At 39.5% G+C, this 20,900-nt stretch overlaps 1 protein-coding gene across 1 annotated transcript in view; it reads right to left on the bottom strand.

Moving 5' to 3' along the window:
- Positions 1–20,900, bottom strand: part of MMS22L (MMS22 like, DNA repair protein) — an 84,217-nt gene that overhangs the window by 46,673 nt on the left and 16,644 nt on the right. Inside the window, exons 8-14 of the mRNA XM_081904603.1 lie at positions 20,356–20,486; positions 17,982–18,095; positions 17,307–17,486; positions 14,555–14,617; positions 10,462–10,581; positions 9,586–9,812; positions 7,617–8,126 (exon numbers count right to left, since the gene is read on the bottom strand). Coding sequence (XP_081760729.1) covers positions 7,617–8,126; positions 9,586–9,812; positions 10,462–10,581; positions 14,555–14,617; positions 17,307–17,486; positions 17,982–18,095; positions 20,356–20,486 — 1,345 coding nt within the window. The remainder of the gene's footprint in view (positions 1–7,616; positions 8,127–9,585; positions 9,813–10,461; positions 10,582–14,554; positions 14,618–17,306; positions 17,487–17,981; positions 18,096–20,355; positions 20,487–20,900) is intronic.

The following is a 20,900-nucleotide window of genomic DNA, read 5'->3' as shown; positions in this document are numbered from 1 at the left end:
CAGAGGCAACGACCTGTGACTGAACAAATAGCACTTTAAGCATCTTTATAGAGATGGAGAAAACGAACCTTTTTTTTTTTTTAAGGAAGACTTAGCTTATGGCAAAGATCAACTCAATTCTAAGACCTATTACGCTTCCCCCCTGACAATAGTATTCAGGAAGATGAATATATTGGAAAAATATATTGTTCAAGGGCTAATATTGAAACCCCAGAGTAAAAAACACTTCTCTGCATTCTCTTTATCAGCTTATCTGTTCAATGATATAAAAAGAGAAGAAGAAGAAAGTATCCTGATGGGCTCGGAGGGCTTCCCACAGGGCATTTCTGATGACAAAGTGTAAGACAACCCCCTCCCCCTAAAGAAAAACCCACAAAAAAAACCCACCAACTATATATTTCCATAGTAAAGATACAAAGTAGAAATTCCACACTCAGTCTGAAGAACTACAGGGTGCACTACAACAATAATGAATATACACTCTTATTTGTTGATTTAGCAACAGTCTAGCTATTGAAGAATGTTTATTAGAGAGACAACCATTTTTGCTGGAATGGTGCTCTGGCTGAGGGGGGAAATGTTGTCAGAGAAACCTTAAATACTATTGTTGTTTTTTAGTCTGCAACATATATAAATTACAACAGCTCACAACTCTATTGACCCTATGAAGTTCTGACACAAAACCTAACCAAAGGAGAAAATTAGCACCTCTGACCACTCCATTTTTCTACTGCTCAGTTTTATCCAAAGGCTCAGTGAGTGTCATTATAAACTACAAGTTTACAAGCTCCACAAAAATATAAAAATTAATCTGCAGACCTGCACAAAAGCTCAATGATGTCCAGAGTGTTGATAGACACTGTTCCTTCTATTATCAAGGGTTTGTTCCCTACAAACCTAAAAGTATCTTAAGCTTCACATTTCCAAAATATATCCACATAAACTTTACATAATGTTCAAAGTCTTCGCTATATACCTTTTATAATTTTAATCCTCAGTCAAGCTTTTTGCAATGTTTTCTATACATGCCTCCTGCCCTCCCATATTGCAAATTCAATATGCTTCAGGCTTTAACAGCAACAACAGCCACTTGTCAAATCCATTTCCTTTCACAGTGCCCTTTTAATATTGCTAGATTTCTCTTAATGTAGCCACAGAGACATATGTATAAAGAATACACAAATTCTGTGGAAGCAAATGATATTATTATTATTATTATTATTTCTATACAGTTTACAATATAAAATTACAAAAACACACACCATAGCAATGGACAAAAACAATACCGTCCATCCAGTTTAAAAGGCCATAGATTATTTAATTAGCCAAAGGCCTGGGAGAATAGGAATGTTTTTGCCTGGTACCTAAAGATATGTAACGCAGGTACCAGGGGAGACTCCCTGTGGACAGCAATCCACAAATGGGGAGCCACTGTAGAAAAGGCCCAATTGCTTTCATGAGCATAAATCATTGCATGAATGAGATAAGCCAACAGGTGCAAGGTCAGTCAAATCCATTGCTATGGTAACAGCTCGGTGCTGTCTCTATAAGTGAGAGGTTTTCAACCTTTTTGAGTCCACGGCTCCCTTAACCAACTACGTTCTTTGTGGGGCTCAAGAACTAGTTATGTAACCCCTTGCCTGAAGAGCTGGCAGCTTCTCACTCTGCTTCGAACACCCTCCCTTGTGGAGTGTTTCCTCAGCACCCTCTCCTCTCCCTGGAAGTCCTCCAGGCAGCTGCTGCTGCCATCCCTGGTCTCTGAGCTCCCCCCCTCCCCTCCCAGAGGCACCATTCACCTGTGGAGCTTATAGCCAGGGCTACCGCGATAGACAGCTGTGCAAGTCTTGGAGAGGCAGAGACACGAGAGGGCATCAGAGGAGGGAAGGAAGGAAAGAGGGACAGAGGCCAGCAACCCGTCCATCATTCAAGGCACCCCAGAATGCCATGGAACACTGGTTGAAAACCACCGCTCTAAGTGATTAAGGCATGTCAGTTTGGTGTGTCAGGGTCAATCTTGAGAAGTAAGTCTGACTGTGTTACGTTTTGACTTGCTGGAGCAACAGAGATACTTGGTACTTAAATATATCTGTATCTGTATCTGAAAAGCCTGCAAACTGGTACCCGTTTTAGCCTTTGCTGGTACCCGTTTTAGATTTGCAGTGTTTCAAATATCCCATCCAAATAACTGTACCTTGCAGAAGAGCTCTCTCTGTGCCAGTATTACCCTAAACCATGGGTAGGCAAACTAAGCCCGGAGGCCAGATCCGACCCAATCGCCGTCTAAATCCGGCCCACGGACGGTCTGGGAATCAACATGTTTTTACATGAGTAGAATGTGTCCTTTTATTTAAAATGCATCTCTGGGTTATTTGTGGGGCCTGCCTGGTGTTTTTACATGAGTAGAATGTGTGCTTTTTATTTAAAATGCATCTCTGGGTTATTTGTGGGGCATAGGAATTCGTTCATTTATTTTTACAAAATATAGTCCGGCCCCCCACAAGGTCTGAGGGACAGTGGACTGGCCCCCTGCTGAAAACGTTTGCTGACCCCTGCCCTAAACTCTGGTAGCTGAGGCACTCTTAGCTCTGAATTAATAGTGACCACTACCATGCTCTAAAATCCACTAGAAGTTTTTTGTTTGTTTTTTGTGTACAAGAGTCAGAACCAGGTTGTTGGAAATCATACCCCTTGAATTCCTGTGTAAATCACTATTGTGGGAGTGCTTCCTTCACAGGTAAGGTAACCCTGTGGCTTTTGTTACTTTGAGCGTAATTAAACCATTCAGTTTTACCCATCAGATGAAGACTGAAATCAAGACAGATCAAGGAACCCTCATTTATTTCTCGGAGCATGCTAGAAATGATCTTGCAGCACAGAATTTGAAAATTACTGCTCTAGATACTAGATGCAAGTACAGAATGGGAAACTGTTTCAGAGAGAAACGAACAGAATATTCTAGAAAGCATCCAGTTCTCTCTCTCCCCTCCTCTTTTCAACATGAAGGCTATATTCAAGCAAAGTGAGAGCTTTTTAATGTTTGCTTAAGAAAAAAGAAATAGGGGAAAAGTGAACACTCTTACAAGACCTCACGAATCACGTTTTAGCCCAAGAGCAAATTTTCATAGCTGTGTTATAAATCCTTGAAAATAAAAGGAGTTATAATGGAAAGGATGACAGTCCCTTAACACAGCAGCATGAATGGCTATAATTAAAGTACAGCTGTTGGCTATGCCTCACTCTGCAAAATGGGGGAGAAAATGCCATTTCTACTATCACCTCAAATAAAAGGAAGAAGGGAGACTTGAAATGTGATTCCAGAAAGTCTATGTGATGTGTTAAAGGGGATTGCTACAACTATTTGACATTCTAAGCTTTAAATACCAAGGCATTTAGTTAACACAGCCAAGTCAGTATTTTCATAATGCTACTTAATCAGCAATAAAGGAATGCTCCTGTGAGCCATCATCTTGGGTTAGCAGAAAAGTGGCATATGAAGTTATTATTAACTAACTGCCTACAGGGAGCCGCTTCTCTCTTTAATCAGTGATCTCACTTCCTACTTACCTGCACATTCTGACAGTCCTAGAACTATTACACCCAGTACAGTTGGCAGAAATATTACATTTATGCAAGGGCTGATATCTTATTCCCACCTGGATCTTAAAACAGGAAGGATTGCTACAGCGAGACATTTGCTCCTTTGCCAAATCAGAGAGGCAGCCAAGAATGCATGTTATTAATCTGGCCAAGGGTATTGCTCTATAACCCTATTCTTGGCAAACCCACAAAGAATAAGCTACAGATTCTCCACACTGGGCTACAATATTGCTATGTGCATTTTGCTTTTACACAATTCGGAAATAAATATTATTATATGGTTTGTATATGTACGCACGCACACGCAAACACATTCTGCCTTTCTCTCAATGTGGAACCCAAGGCAGTTTATAAAATGAATAAATAACAGATACAACTAAAAAAACTACACCAATCAGTTATAGATATTTTAACATTTTGAAACCATATTAAAAATAGCACCGAAGCAAAACAACCTAAAATCATTTTTAAAAACCCAACATACATGCATACATTAGCACAAGCGCAGCCAATAATTTAACAGGTTTATGGATTTGCCTCCAATCTTTTGTCAAAATACTGCATATTGTATTCATTTACTGGGATCAGTAAACAGTTATAACATCATGTTCATTTTCAAGTTGCAAGAAGTATTAATTTTATTTAGAAATATTAAGCACTTCATGATTAGGGAAGGGTAACATGCTGAAAAGCAGAGAAATAAAAATAGAGATATGAATTTGAAGCCAATTAGAATAAACCCTCTGGCTACCAACTACCAGCACAAACATAAAGGGTGGTATCTAACCAAGTAACACCCATACTTGCTTTCAGTCGTCTACGCAAAGTATGACTATAGTTGGCTATCACCCAAACCTGACTTAGTCTCTGGTGAAACTCCAGGGAGGAGAAATCTTTCACAAGCGACCCAAATGCTTATTGATATGCTACTGATGGCTGAGCACAGCACATGAAAGGAAGGTTTGGTTGACCTTAAGTACAATCTAATTTTATCTACTCATCTCATCCACAAATGAGCCACAGAAATCTTAAGGACCCCTTCACAAAATCACCAAGTGGCACTGGAGATGCTTTCCTGTAGCGCTGTTCCTCGCTACTGGGAAGGGGGCAGGTGAGAAAGAGAAGATGTCTATTGTGTGTCAGCACATGTCTATTGGGACTGCATACCACATTTCCTGAAGCAGCTGCAGTGGCTACCAGCTTACTACTAACTTGGCGAGATTCAAGGCACATCTCCTTCTCCCATACTGACCTTACTACAAGTGAGACCCTATTAGTTCTTCCAAATGGACATGGCATCTGTATCCAGAGAAAGGACCTTCTTTGCCATTGCACCATGTTTGTGAAAGTTCCTCTCTTCTGAGATTCAATTGGTGTCATCACGGGTGAGCTTTTGCCACCAGCTGAGAATGTATTTGCTTACTCAGGCATTCAGTAATTATGCGGATTTGTTGCATGCCGTTCTGGTTTGTTCATTTCCTGCTCTGTTTTTTGTTTATATTGCTGTGTTGCTGACACGCTATATCTTTGCCTTGTTTTATTGCGCTCTACCTCCAGGCTCTTGTGAGCTGGGAAGGTTAGAAATGCTTTTAAATAATATAAATAATTCTGTCCCCACTACCTTACTGTTGCTCCCTATCTTCCAGCATTTGCTACTTGAGGTCTCACTTTGCCTAACGTTAGGGCTGGTCCTGCTGACAGCAATCAGCTAGGAATGAGCTTTCCAATCAGGTAGTGAAGAAGCATGCAGTCGGAATCAGAACTTCACAGCTATCATTAATTCATACAACATTTAAGGCTTTTTCAAATTAAGAATTTCGTGTTATTTGAACGTCAAAAATACATCTCTGTTGGACTATGCAGACCATTCAAGACTGAAGGACCTTTTCCAAGGTAGCATGTGCAATGCTTTTGTACAGTTCCAGAGTGTGTCTTCTGCATCTGGAAAGTCTGCACTTTTAAAAAACCAAGTTAAACCAATTTACAAAGACCCTCCTAATAAATCAGCTACCCTTTGTCAAACACTTTATCTTTGTTCAAAGACAGCCTGGAAAAAAAAATAATCAGTTGTCCTTGGATTTACAAGCTAGTGACAGCAGAAGTCAAACTATCCAGACAGTAACAAAGTACTTAAGGTAAACATGCAGGTCAGTTTCTTCCCACTGTTCATAATGCATATTTTCTAGTGTTCCTCCCCCACAAATCCTCAGATTTCTACAGTGACCAATCAATAACTGCCTCATTAGGGCTTGTGGCAGGTTGGCAAGGGAAGATGTCTCCTGACCTCCCCAAGGCAGCTTTCCCCCCTTCAAATTGAAGAGCTGCCTCCAATGTGAATTAGTGGACAGAAATATGTTTATTGCGGAAAGGACAGTTTGGAGGTTGTAAACTGTATCAATAAATCAAGGCAAAACTGATTAGTGATGAGACACTATCCTTCCAATTTTTACTAGTCACCATGCCATTCTCCTGTTTTATGTCGTTTTTATCTAAGCAGGAATTTTGGGCCTACGTGAAATATTGCAAAAGCTCTACAAACAGGTATGTGTAATATATAAATTTTGTGTGTGTGTGTGTGTGTGTGTGTGTGTGTGAGAGAGAGAGAGAGAGAGAGAGAGAGAGAGAGAGAGAGAGAGAGAGATCTACAACAGAAATGATTAATATACAACTACGTATAAGTTCAGAAGCAAATGAGAATGTCAACAGCTTACAACATTTCAATAAGCCAGGGATAGCCAATGTGTTGCCCTCCAGTTGTTGCTGGAATCAAATTCCCATCAGTCCCGATCAGCATAGGCAATGGCTAGGGATGCTAGGAGCGGCATTCCAGCAACATCTGGAGGGCAACACGTTTATTAGCTCAGCATTAAGGCACTGTGTTCCTTCCCACCCTTGCCTCTGTAAGCAAGCGATTGTCAAACCGCTTCTATTATTATTAGGGTCCATGGAATCTCACGAGCCAAGCAGCTTGCACAAGGCAGGAGAGCAATTTGACTTGCTTCCTGCACAAGACAGTGGAGTTATTGCTACTGCTCAAAAGAGACAGAAGAGCTGCTTCACCAATCCAGTTGGCTAGCATGCCAGTAAAGCAGAGCACTCTGCCCCACTTCACCATTCCAGTCAGCTTCCATATTGATCACAAAGGAAGTGAAGCCACTTCTTCCATGGCCAGTATGCAAGCCTATAGGATAGCAAAGCAGAGCGCTATGTCCCTACTTTGCAACCCCGATGAAATACAAGGCTGCTGTACTCGTTCATACATATCGTTCATTTACTGACTTGCCATACAAGTGAGATTCAAATCCATTAAAAAGCAATACGATGCTGTCTATCTGTGAACAGTGACTGTCAAAGGTAAGCAACATGGTTTTCTCCAGTTATTTCTGGACCAAAGTTTCTATCATCCCTGACCACACTATGTGGGGCAGAACGGCTACCCAGACGCAAGTCATCACTTAATACTGCCATCAAGAAGTGATCAACATGTGTTCATCAGCCCTTAACATCTCTTGCATTCTTCCACTTAAATTCTCAAAACCCACCAAGGTGAATGCAATACAGTCATTCCATATGGTGGCCAGATACTTGAAACACTATTGTTGTGTTGTTCAAGTCAGGCATCAAACAGGAGACTTATCACACTGGTAGACAGTTTTCAGTTTTGTGGCTTACACCTTTTAAAGTTTGAGTTAACCTCTATGTTTCTTTGGATGAATATGGTAAGTTTGTACCAAAATGAATCCAACATCTTCATCACGCTAATTCATAATTTAGATAATCCATGCCTTCTGCTTACATACCACAGCCTTCTGATTAATTTATTAAGTTATAATGAATTTATCATTTTTGTTCTTTGCCACCCAAAACTTTTATGCTGCAAAGTGGGATAAAATTATTTAAAATGAATCAATTATAAATTACACTGTAGGTGTGTATGAAAGTCAATGTGCGAGAAATCCGATAAAAGAAGTTTGAAGCAGGAAAAAACCCTCAGAAAATACGAATGAAAAAACTCTTACCTCAGTCTGAACACAACATCTTGCAAGAAGCTAAACACTCTTGCAAGTTCAGCTCCTCGGCAACCAGGAAGCAGCATACTAAAGCCATCATTCAGCAGCTTTTCTTCGGAAAGGTGCAAGTGGAAGCTGGTCTCAAAAACTTCTTGGACGCCATCAACATAAGTGGAAAGCAGCACCCAGAGGTTTTGTTTCTGCAAGGGGTCATTTCTGGCAACTAAGAATTCCTTTGCCTTTTTGTGGAAGTCATTCGAGACTTCCTCAGCTAGCACACTGATATCCATGTTCCTTTCAACATACGTTAAGATGAAGGCAAAGTAGCCCTTCCATATCAAAGCTCTCAGAGAAAGGCTTGTAGAAACTGGACTAAGGAAATGCAGAAGTTCCATCACACGGCTGGCAACGTCCTCTGTCTCTGCTATAGCTGCCAGAACAAGGAAAAGATGGAAAAAGTTCTGCAGGCCCACCTCCGTCAGTTCTCGCATTCTTTTCTGGTGGAATTTGGAATAAATCCTGCAAAAAAGCACAAAAACACTTTCCTTAAAACCTTCTTTTGTATTTTGCCTTTGCTTCAATAAGCTCCATTAACCTGCCTTCCAAAGAACTGCCGTAATGGTAAATGACCTTGCTGAATTTCTTTCTGCTCAAGGTGAGTTGTGGGCCTATCCTTAACCACCAGTTGTCTGGAACCAGAGTACTTCAGATGAACTGCAAACACCTCAAGAAGAATGGACTCAACAATATTTTCTGCCAGCTGTTCTAGCCATCTTTCATCTAGTAGCACAGTCTAGTACCACATCTAGTACTGGTATTCAGAGGACAAATACAGTGGTACCTTGGGTTCCAAACACCTTGGGTTCCAAACACTTTGAGTTACAGACTCTGCTAGCCTGGAAATAGTACCTCGGGTTAAGAATTTTACCTCAGGATGAGAACAGACTTGCTGCACCAGCGGCGCAGCGGCACCAGGAGGCCCTATTAGCTAAAGTGGTAGCTCATGTTAAGAACGGTTTCAGATTAAGAACGGACCTCCGGAACGAATTAAGTACATAACCAGAGGTACCGCTGTAGCTCAAAGACCAGAACAGGGTAGCTAGGTCTCAATACGACAGTGCAGAAAAGCTTCCCACTGTAAATAATGATTGTACATGTTGTAATGCACCACCACTAAATATGCAGCTGAATTAGTTCTAAATGGGTCTACTCTATATTTCTTAAGACACCCTTATGCACCACATGTTGCGGGGCTATCTTCATCCCAAATCAGAACATACATTGGTAAGGAATGACAGGAGTTGCTGTCAAAAACATCCGAAGGCTCATTTAGATTTGACAGTATAGGAGGTTTTTGTCCATGAATGCTGAAATAGTGAGAAGAACTCTACTGCAGGGGTGGGGCGCAGGATCCAGCTAGTGATTGGCGGCTCTTGCTGTGATGGCTGTGCTCCGCCTCCACTCAGGTGGAGTTCCTCTGAAGATCAGTTACTAAGAATCAAAAGGGTGTTATTGCACTCAGGTCCTGCTTGTGGGCTTCCCATAGGCATCTGGTTGGCCACTGTGAGAGGAGGAGGATGGACTAGAGGGGCCATTGGCCTGATCCAGCAGGGCTCTTCTTAAGTTATTTCCCCACCCACAATCCTTTTATCCAAAAATGTCCAGATGTAATAAAAAATGCCAAGGCATTTATAAGCTTCATGTAAGTTTTAATTGTTTTTAGTCTAATTTATTTTGGTTTTAAATTTCTGTATATTTTAAATTATTGTTGTATTTTTTAAATGAAAACTTCATTGTTTTTGTAAACACCTTTAAGGTCCCCCCCAATCAAATTTAAAAAAATATTTTTTATGAAAATTTTAGGAATATTTCAGAATTCTTGAATACTGACACTACAGATGCACACCTTCTTAAATAAAACAGATTTAGTCAATCACTGAAAGTATCAGTATGTGGAAAACTGCAAAAGCCACTGTACCTTCCTTTGATCTGCTTCCAGGGATGAGTGCCATTGGTCTTCACTGCCTTCTTCATTACTTGTACCAAAATGTGAAGAAAAAATTGGTAACTGTTGCTGGTGGTATACATGTCAGGAGTATGTATGTCCCCGCAACATCTCTTCACCGACTCATACATAGACATGGGTGTTTTACTAATATTTGCAAGACCTTTGAGACCAAACCAAGGAATAGTAAAGTGACTGTTCTGAAAGAAAGAAAATACAGTATATTGAAGCTACAGCTGAGCTATGCCTTTCCTTGGCACAAGGCTTTATTGCCACCACTACACAAGACTGCCCCATTCCAGGCTCTTCTATCACCATGTGGAAATGGCAGCTGAAACTAAAAGGTCCAGTGACTGCAGACGCAAAGGAGACACACTATAGAATGAAAAGGGGCTAACGGAAGGCTGCTTCCCAGCCTGCAAGAACACTTAAAAGGGAAAGAATTGCTTGTTTGTATCTATTTGGTTAGAAGATCACAACTGATGGGATCCCATTTCCCCCTTCCTTCCTGGAGGAATTCTGCAAACAACTGTAGAAGCAGAGGCAAAGGGGAAGAACAATCTAGCCTCACGTCAGAGAATGACTGCCAGATAGGAGGGTGTTGCTCTCTTTTCCCCTCCGCATCTTTCCCCCTCCCTTTAAAAAAAATGTAGATATTGGGAAGCTACTCAGACCCTTTTGAAAGAAGTGGGATGGAAACTGTAAATGAATGAAACTGTAGAGGGATTTTTGGGGGGCAGGGGGAATGAGGCCATAAGCATTTCCACTGCTAAGCAGACTTGACTAGATAACAACTTTCTCAAGGTGACGGGTGCCCACTTACAGCTTTCTTGGACGTTATTTACTAACCAGATTCTTGCTATAATGTTCCCAGAGTATGGTGATGGCTGAGAGGTTCATATCCCAGATACGACTTAATGTCAAACAGCACTGAAGATGCGTTCGCAACTGTTCCTCTAATATTCCAGTCTAGCAAACAAAGACATTCAAATGCAATTTTGTTTTATTTAGCAAGCTTCTTCTTCTTTTAATAGTAAAAACAACCTTGGTCACAATCAAATATGAAGCTTTCAGATTCTGAGAATATCCCCCTCCCCTCCCCAAATGTTATTTCTAGTTTAGAAGCAAGCCAATCCATTAATATGAGCAGCGATCTAGAAAATAAAATCTGACAAGTACCAACATTGTCATCTACTGAAACTCTACCTACATTTTTATGCATTAGAATCATATAGCTATAAAGCCAGGGGCTATGAAAGATAATTTGGAGCGTAATTCCCAGATAAGGAGGCCACCTTTAGGTAAATTCCAAACAGAAGTTTATATACTGAATTGTGTCAAGACCACTTTCTAATGGCTAAGACCCACTGGACACAACAGAAAAACGCTTGTTCTAAGAACATTCTGGCCTCTGAATAGCAGACTGATCCTGTCCCATTCAGCTTGCAAAGATTCTGTCGAGATAATATTGGTAATTAGCACTTTGTGACATGTGGCGTTTATGCATATGCCCATGTGGGCCAGGAATGTAACATCTTAAAGCCTAGAGAATTAAATCTAATTTTCTATAAACTATATTGGAATTGGCCAATCTGCATTCATTTCTGAGGGCAAGACTGCATGATGCTACCACAGAATTATCCTTGTTTCACCCCTCAACTGTGTTCAGATTATAGCCACTTTGTTCCAAGACCAACAAGCGAGAACTGACTCAGATCAGTGTAGTCCCACCCATTATCCACTTGCATATTTCTCCCTGGATTCCATTCCTTGATGTGACATTATAATGAAGCGGAACCATGCGAGCCAGCTTTTATATAGCCCTATGGTGTAAACGAACTCAAGATACCTAGGCCTAATTGATTGAAAAATACAAATCATGCATTCTAAATCATTAAGCAACAATGTTATCTTTTTAGAAAAAAATCCTTGCCCAAAGATTGTACAGTCGTACCTCTGCTTACATATCCCTCTGGATAAGTAAACTTGGGTTGCGAACGTGGCAAACCCAGAAGTGTATACTTCTGGGTTTCGCCGTGCGCGCATGCGCAGAAGCGCTCAATCGTGCCGCGTGCATGCACAGAAGAGTGACTCCAGTTACAAAGTTTTCAGGATGCGGCCGGGCCTCCGGAACGGATCCCGTTCGTAACCAGAGGTACTACTGTAATAATTTCAGTTACTCAGAATATGACTATGACCTACAGTGGCTTTTTGAGATGGGTCAGCACTCTACTGAGCCCCACACATTTTCCTTCTGGAAGGGAATGGTGGATAGGTTTTGCTCACATCTACATCTGACTGGTCAGCAGTCTGCAAGGAATCCACACACTAAAGTCACAATATCTAGTGACAAGGAAAAGGTAGATGAGGAAACTCTCTTCTCTGATGCTCAACTTGCTTCACTGCATGCTATATGACATTTCTTTATTACATTTGTATCCTACCTTTCCTCCGAGGTGCTCATGGTGGTGTATACTCCCCCATTTTATTCTCACAACAAGCCTATGAGGTTGGTTAGGCTGGGAGTCTGTGACTGGCCCAAGGTCACCCAATGGGCTTTGTGGCTAAGCAGGATTTGAACCCTGAGCTCCCAGGTACTAGGTTCAACACTCTAACCACTATTCCATGCTGGCTCTTACATGATTTGTAATTAGCCCCCTCAATAAGTCTACCTCAATCAAAGTTTAATTTCATGGAGCATATATTCAGATTTCTGTAGCAGATCTGCATCATCTTGGACTGGGCTGAAGTGTTCCCTAAACATTTATAGTACCTGCATCTATGTTAGCTGCTTGGCTAAAAAATGTGATAGAAAGGACTTACAGCCTGGAAGGAATGTCATATAGATCTACCCAAAATGCGACTTATGTGCTTCAAAATAATAGAAAACTACATGTTACTGTGGAAGCAAATGTGATTTAAATATTTCGTGTGCTATCCATCTACACCACCATTTGGGAACTGTATGCCTTTTCCAAACCATACCTGCAACACACATAAAAAGCAGATTGCAGGGAGCTATAATTAGCTATGGCTTCCTGAGAACTCCTGAATCAAGGAAAGGTGAGCACTTTATGGGGTAGTAGTTACATGCTAAGTTTTTAAAATATTAATTTTGGACTTCCTTTTCGTTTTTAGTTTTCACAGGACATATTGGTATACATTATTAATTATTCCAAGATAAAACAAGAACAAATAGTTTTGGATAACCTAGAGCTCTTCTTTATTATCCATCACATGATAAATCATTTGATTGCATAGCTAAGCCAGAGGTGGAAAACAGCTTTCTCAAAAACAGTCTTGTAAAGGATCTAATTTCTACAAAACACTTCCCATAACTCCAGCAGCCAGTTACGCCCTACATTGTTCTTATAACAAACACTCTGTTTAGCCTTAAAAACAAATCATAATAGCAGCATTTTTTTAAAAAAACAAAACCCCCAACAATTATTGCAAGTGCAGTAATAAACTGGCTAAATCATCTAAAACCTATTCTCTCTATATATATGAAATACATAATTTTAATATAATATACTGTACATAATTACAGCAGCTTGTAGAGTAATAGTAAAGCTGTAGTCCTATAAACATTTAAAATGTAGTGAGTCCAATTGAATTCAATGGGGTTTACTTTTGTGTAGACATGCACTGTAAAAAATCTAGATGATATACTAAAATTATGCTAATGCAGTATCATAGCATGCTTACATTTTGGTTCCGTCAAGACAATATAATAAACCATGAAAATGAGCCCACAAAGCCTTTGGGCTCACATATTCCCTCCTCCAGAACAGCAGCTACAGAGCAGTTGCAAGCTTTCACTGTGTTTTTTTAAAAATTAAATGTGACCACTTCAATCCATCAGACTACATCTAATTTTAAACATGCCTTATTTGAAACAAGTCAGCTTTAAACCACAAATTATGAATTAGGTGTGTTTTAAACAAACCATAGGTGAGATTAACCACAGTTTAGTGTTTGGATGGAACCCTAAACTGTGGTTGATTGAAAGTTTCTGATCTCTTCACTGCTGCGCCAGAAGTAGAAGGGAAGAAAGAGGGAGAGAACATGGAAGGTCAAGGCTCATTCCCATCACAAAACACCATCGTAGTGTTAAATGTAGCTCTTGACTAGACAAAGCCAAAATAAAAGCTGTTACTTGGCCTCCTATCCTCTGCTACATATCTTTATAGGACACGCAGTAAATTTTATGTGACACCTCATAAATGCAATAAATACACAAACAAATTAAAGAAATTCTTGTAATAGCTGATGTTACATAAATTACAATTTGTGCCACGCAACCTAAAAACACATTTTACAGAGAACGTGTTAACATGTACAGCATATTTAAAAGCACTCTAAAAAGGAGGTCAGTTTTGACCTCTGGGCCACAAAGTACTGCATTAACAGCTCTGTAGAAAGAAAAATGATAAGGTATGAAGTGAGTGCTCAGAAGCTACAACCTTATCAGTAAGAGTTTGATTCAAGCCTCTAAGACAAATTGCTCAGCAAGGCAAGTCACCTTCCTGCTGTGATGAGGATATAGCTGAATTTTCAATGCAATAGACTATCTCTCCCATCACGTCTCTCAACCTGATACCCTCAGATTCAGCATAGAGCTTACATTTTCTAAGCATCCTGTTCTTATTCGGAATACATCTTGTCAAAGGGACCAAGTAATACGTCCACGATAATTATCTCTCCCCAGCCCCCCCACCCTATCTGACAATTTATCTTCAAAACACAAGCACTCAGGAGTATGACCACTAACAAGAAGGAAACTACACAGCAGCCTAGCTCACACAGATCATCAAGGTTGTTCGTACTCCTGAGTTAAAGAAGCCAGATTTCTGAAAGCAACGTGGTGAATAAAATCATTTTCACATTCTGTCCCCAAATCAGCCCAATCAAACTTGCCTGTGATTCTTAACATACTTACTTGACTATTGATGGACTGCTTCAATAGATCTTCCACAAAGGACCAGTTAGAGTCTATTGGTTTCTGGATGAAAAACCATATTGAATGATAAATATCTGGTTTTGGCAAGCTAATACTAAGTGAGCTATGCATGGCAAGCTAAGTGATATTTACCTTCTTTTAATTATTGCTACAAACGGGCGTGTAGAACACTCATTTTTCTCCACTACGTTTGATTAATAGACAAAACATTTATTGTCTTCATAGAGAACAAATGTATTTTACGGTAGTATGGATAGGCCAGAAAAAGTACTCATTACACATAGCAAAAGTACCTGTTTTTCTTAGAAGTACACTGCAGTTTTTTACTCTTAATTTTTAAAATCCAGAATACATGCCTACTGCACTACCTCCGAATTATCAAGAGCAGGGCTGGATTTAGGTTTGATGAGGCCCTAAGCTACTGAAGGTAATGGAGTACTTTATATGTCCAGCTGTCCTTTGTCAACAACAAATTGTCGCTGTTTTTTATGTTGAATATATGCTATATGGTAATTTATGGACATAATAGGTACCTAAAGCCATTTGCACGTAACAAATAGGAGCCTACACAACACAAAACACTGTTGCTGTATGTAGGTTTTATTTTATTTGTTTTGTATCTTATATTTTGGAAATGTACATCCAGTTTTTTTCTCCTTTAAATTTTTTAGGGGCCCCCAAGAGAGTGGGGCCCTAAGCTATAGCTTGTTTAGCTTATACGTTAATCTGGCACTAACAAGAGCAGCTGCAACTTGTTAATGTGCATCGTAGCTATCAAATCTACCTTTCTACAACACCACAACCAACATACTAACTTTGGTTCCATTAGTTAGTTCTAGCCATCCTTAAACACAAGTAATTTCATGGGAGTGGGTAACACTGTTACAAGACTTCCCCTATTTAATGTATATAGTGATACCTCAGTTTAAGAACAGTCAAGTTTAAGAACTATTCGGTTTACGAACTCCGCAAAACCGGAAGTAGTGTCCCGGTTTGTGAACTTTACCTCAGTCTAAGAATGGAATCTGAATGGTTGAAGGGCACAGGCGACGGGAGGCCTCATTAGGGGAAGTGCACCTCGGTTTAAGAATTGTTTCGGTTTAAGAATGGACTTTCGGAACAGATTTAAGTTCGTAAACCAAAGTACCACTGTAATAAGCTGTAATAGTCTACGAAGAGTGAAGAAAAGCATTCCGGCACCCGAATCAAGGACAATGAAGCAGTTCACAAGTTCTTTATTAAACAATTCTGAGCCAATAGGCCAATATTGAAAATTATTGTCAACAGTTTGCCATATCCCACTTTCAGCTTGCTCATTTGGATAAAAGAAGCCTTGCCTTTTGAAACACAAAAAAGGTATGCAAGCAATTCCAGAACACCCCACTCTCACTCTCACACTACATACAGCATTGCAGTCTCAGAAAAAGATTTATACTATTATTTGTGCAAAACAGCACATGCATGGTCTGGAGCCAGGGGCTTGGAAGATCATTTTGTATTCTTCTGTCATGTTTAGTAAAAGAATCATAACTTGGACTACAACTTTTAAGTATATGGGTAGTATTTCTTTTTAACAATGTCAGGAGAAAACTAGTTTCTTCTTCTGGCTCACCTGTTGAGCTGCTAAGCTGCTCAGCTGGAAACCACTCTTTGCATATCTTACAAAGTAGTCATTTTAGACAATTCAAAGGCAAGAATGTTTAGCTTGAAGTCATTCTGACTCTATTTCAATAGCCCAGAGCAGCGTTAAAATTGACCCCTGCAATGTTCAAAAGTGGTAATATTACTATTCTATTTGGTTTTAAACATTTATGAATGTAGCCTTTAAGGATACGATAATGTGGACTATTTTGTAGCTGAGGAAAGATACATATGATCTATATGTTCTCTTCTTTAAGTTTTAAAAAAGGCTTCATACTTTCTTATTGACAGAGAAACTTTCCTATTTAAATTCCATCTCTTCCAACTCGCCACTAGTACCATACTGCATATCTTCTCCCAGAGCTACAGGAATCTAATTTATAAAACCTTACACTCCACCTTCCTAAAAAAAATAAAAGAAAACCCACCGTAAACCAACCAGCTGTTTTCTATGCAATTATCTCAGATTTCAAAATGTGCCCACCTGGCCCCCAAAGGTTGGTTTTCTGTCAAGGTCTAGGGTTAGGAGACAGAAATTGGAGAGCTGGGAACTTTTTTCAGAATAATCAGTAAACAGCCCAAATTTCATTGGCAGCAGCTCAGTGATTTATTTTTTTTTAAGCTGAAAGGTAGCACAGTCTCCTCAGTTCAATGAGATATGTTTATCACATGCCAGGCATACTCTCATGTTAGAATAGGTGTAGGAGATAAGTTACAGCTTCAAGAGAAGGCATGGAGGCAAAGAAACAAACAATTTTTTTTAATTCAATCCTGTGTAGGCTGGAAATACTGTGGGACTATTTTATCAGTTCCATATCAGACTTAGTATTTGTAAGGATCCTGAGCACTAACTAATGTCATGAGAGACTGGGTAAAAAAACCAAACTTGTAGGTAGGTGGGGATTGGGAGAGAGGAATGCTGATTCTTCTTCTTTTTTACCCTATCACAAAAGAGAGTAGCTTTTTAAGGTATAAACTCACTATGCAAACATTCTCAGCATGTGTGCCAAAAATCTATGTAAGGTACAAGGCCTAAGTAAACATTTAAAAATCTATGAGAGGATTTAGAAAGCAGTAAAAACAAACCTACCTTTTCATCTACATTCCCATTGCGGTCAACATGGTGAAGTAATGCCAAGTGAGTTATAAGCCACCAACAAAAAGTCAGGGAGTCCTTGCATGGAATTGATTTGAAGGCAGATACTGCTTCTGTATCCCTCTTTTTCCCAAATACATCCTTTAGAATGTTATTCAAACAGCTCCAAAAGGACTGCAATGAAAAGTAAGCCACTCAGCTTTTTTTAAAAAAAGAAGTTCAATTTTATAATGTAGTGCACACACATACCAGTCACCCTGTCCATCTCTTGCAATAATTCTCCTGTTGCTGCTTTCCTTTACCAGCTTGTAGACAACTGTTAGTAGACTCTGAAGTTGATATGCATCATTTGCTGAGCTTCTCAAAGTGATCCTTTTAAATCAGGCATGGGGAACCACTGCCCCAGGATCCTGATTAGACCTGGCACAAGTACCAATTTGCCCTGTAAGGCAGTTTGGCCCAAACCATGCCCACCTGCCCCACATTCTGCCTCTAAAGGAACGCAGACCCCTTTACAGATTATCTGAGAATGGAACCAAGTGTAAAAGAAGGCTTACGGTACATAAAATAGTTTGGGACATTTGTTCATCCATCTACGAATATCTGAATGTTTCAAATGCAATTGTTTTCATAGAATATTACCCATGCTAGTCATGCAACGAGTCTTACCTCTGTAAGGGATCCTTTATTTCTGTGATTGAGCAGATGAATAAGCAAAATCCACAATTCTTTTACACATGTGCAAGGGTAGTGGTGACTAGTTAGAGCTTCAGAGGGCCTTACCTGCGATGAACAAACAATTTCCTCAGAGCAAATAGTGGAATTTAACATATGGACACTTTTAGAAATGTTCACTGCGGGAAATAGCTAAGATATTGTCATTAAAACACATACCTTATTTTTCCATGTATAACACAACCCCATGTATTTTTGGGGACTCAAACTTAAGAAAACTGGAGATGGCCCTGAGCTGTTGAGCTTTTTTGGGGCGAGGACTGCCCATAGTTGCGGAGCTTTTGGAGGCAGGGATGAAGAAAATCACTAACCCAACTGACAAACGCTGACAATCACTTGCGTTGCAAAAGCCAACAAGCGTCTGCCTGCTCAACAACAGCAGCCGGCAATCGCATGCCCAACTGCCACAGCGGCAGCCAATCTAAATCTGCCCTTGCCGCGGCAACCAATCACCCACCCAGTTACCACAGCAGCAGCCAATCCAAAGCAGACATTGCCGCAGCCACCAATCATCCACCAAATCACCGCTGACAAGCTCGCAGGTGCAACCAATCAACTGCCCCCCCCATGAACTATCCGTGTATAAGAAGACCCCCATTTTTTAACATTATTTTAGAGTAAAAAAAACCTCATCTTATACATGGAAAAATACGGTAAGTCTAAATGTGAAAGGATTAAATAAGCCAGAAAGTAGAACATACTTTGAATATTGAGGATTGTTGTTTTTTTTAAAGAGGAAGTTAATATTTTTTAAAGGGTCTGTGATAAAAGTTGTGTTTCCCCATGCCACCTAGTAGGGTTTTTTAAAATATATATATATATATATATATATATATATATATAGATAGATAGATAGATAGATAGATAGATAAAATACTTATCTATTTCTTCCTAAAAACTCCCTAACAGATGAGAATTGGCAGCTGGGTTATAAATGGTTCATATATCAATTCACCAACAGCAATGGGATGCATTTATGCCTCTAACTGGACACAAGCCATACCCCACAAATAGCTGTTACTTTTTGTGAAAAGATTCATGAAGAGCTTTTTCACCTTACTAATACACCGAGGCTGCAAACCAAAACATTCATGCTAGGAAGGAAACTCTACAGAGCATAATGCACCTTCAGAGCAGAGTGTGCTAATTTTAGATTTAAGAAGCACTATACAAATTACCTAAAGCTCTCACATTTCCAGTGCAAACTCTGTGCTGAACAAACAGCACTGCCCTAATGAAACACATGATAGAACAAAATCACTACTTCTGTTCTGAAACAATGTACTATTTCATGAGTTGTTAGTCTGCCATCTTTAATCAAGTGGGTTTTACCTTGATCCACCAGCAGGTGGTATTGTAGCCACATACAGCAACTAGATACCACTCCCATTTATTTTCAGAATTTTTTTAAAAAAGTTTCACATTATTTTGCATTATATTTAGCTATATATTGCTTGCTGTTACATGCCACGCTAGAGTGGCCTTTACACAAATTGCAAGGGTGTCTTTTCTATTGGTTAATGTTTTCATCACCCAAGTTATTAATAAGCTTTTTGCTGTCTGGAACTTGTGAAGGTAGCAGATTGGCAAAGGAAACTCAGTGCATATTAAAAGTCTTCCAAACAAAGCTTTCTTTGGATACAGTACTTAGAAATATGTTCTCATAGAAGGAAAAAAATGCTAAAAAAACAAAGTAAAATAATGACTAAATTGTGTTAAACTGTGTTAACAAACGAGCGATCTTAACGGTAACATTATTTCCACTTTCTCAATTGTTCTTTGGGGATGGTATGCTTAGAAATATATAAAAATAATAATAACACTAATACTTAAGAATTTAAACTGCATTGGCATACAAATATGGCAGGGAATTAAATCTGATGAAGGGCAGTAGAAAAGTGTTTTAAAATACTATACTTAAAAATATATATGTTTACATACAATCTGAATTAGAAGCCACGGAAAGCTAAATTCTGTGATTTCAAACAGTTTCTTCAATTTTGCTGTTTTTACAACTTTGTATAATTTACAGGAGTTTTTGCTACTTATAGTCTTTAATACAGTGCATATTTCAACTCAGGGCAAAAATACACCTCAAAATTATTTCCTCATTCAGCTGGCAAGTAGAGGTGAATAAACAGTTCCTAACTAAGAGTCTTTAAATAATATAGTCTTTTCATACAAGCCAAAATATATAAGGATTTGATGAAAAGCTAAATTCAGTTAGGAAACTCCTTTTACTGTCTAGTTTTAAAGAGCCAGCTATGCAACACTCGTACAACAGTAAAAAATAAGATGATCATTATACCTTTGTATACCTGTTAGCTGCCAAACCTATCAGATCATAGAAGAGGTTTCCACAATGTTCTTCAAACAAACTGATATTGGTTAAATTTTCACCTGTTAAATTTGAGAACCTGTGAGCATACACTGTTTGCCCTAGAAAATAAAAAGGAAATGAAGGAAGCTTTGATACTGACTTTATGAATACAGACATAGACATGCATACATACTTTCACTTTATTTGTGCAAAGAAAAGCAAGTCATCCTTTTTTATGTTCTTTTAAGGAAAATGTTAACGGGGGGGGGGGGTTACCCCAAATTTGTCCTTAGTTTTCTGACATTGTGTTTTGCAGCAGGTAAAGGAAAATTTTCAGCGTATGTTTCAGCCAAAATCATAATGATGTGGTTTCTCCATGCTGCTCCAACAACATACAGTGGTACCTCGTGTTACGGACAGGATCCGTACTGGAGGCCAGTCCGTAATGTGAAATGTCTGCAACTAGAAGCGCTGCAGGGACGCGGGTGGCGCTGTGGGTAAAACCTCAGTGCCTAGGACTTGCCGATCGCATG

This window comes from Podarcis melisellensis, assembly GCF_964234715.1.
Source record: "Podarcis melisellensis genome assembly, chromosome: 3".
Classification (NCBI taxonomy): Eukaryota; Metazoa; Chordata; class Lepidosauria; order Squamata; family Lacertidae; genus Podarcis; species Podarcis melisellensis.
This window is presented reverse-complemented; position numbering and strand designations above follow the sequence as displayed.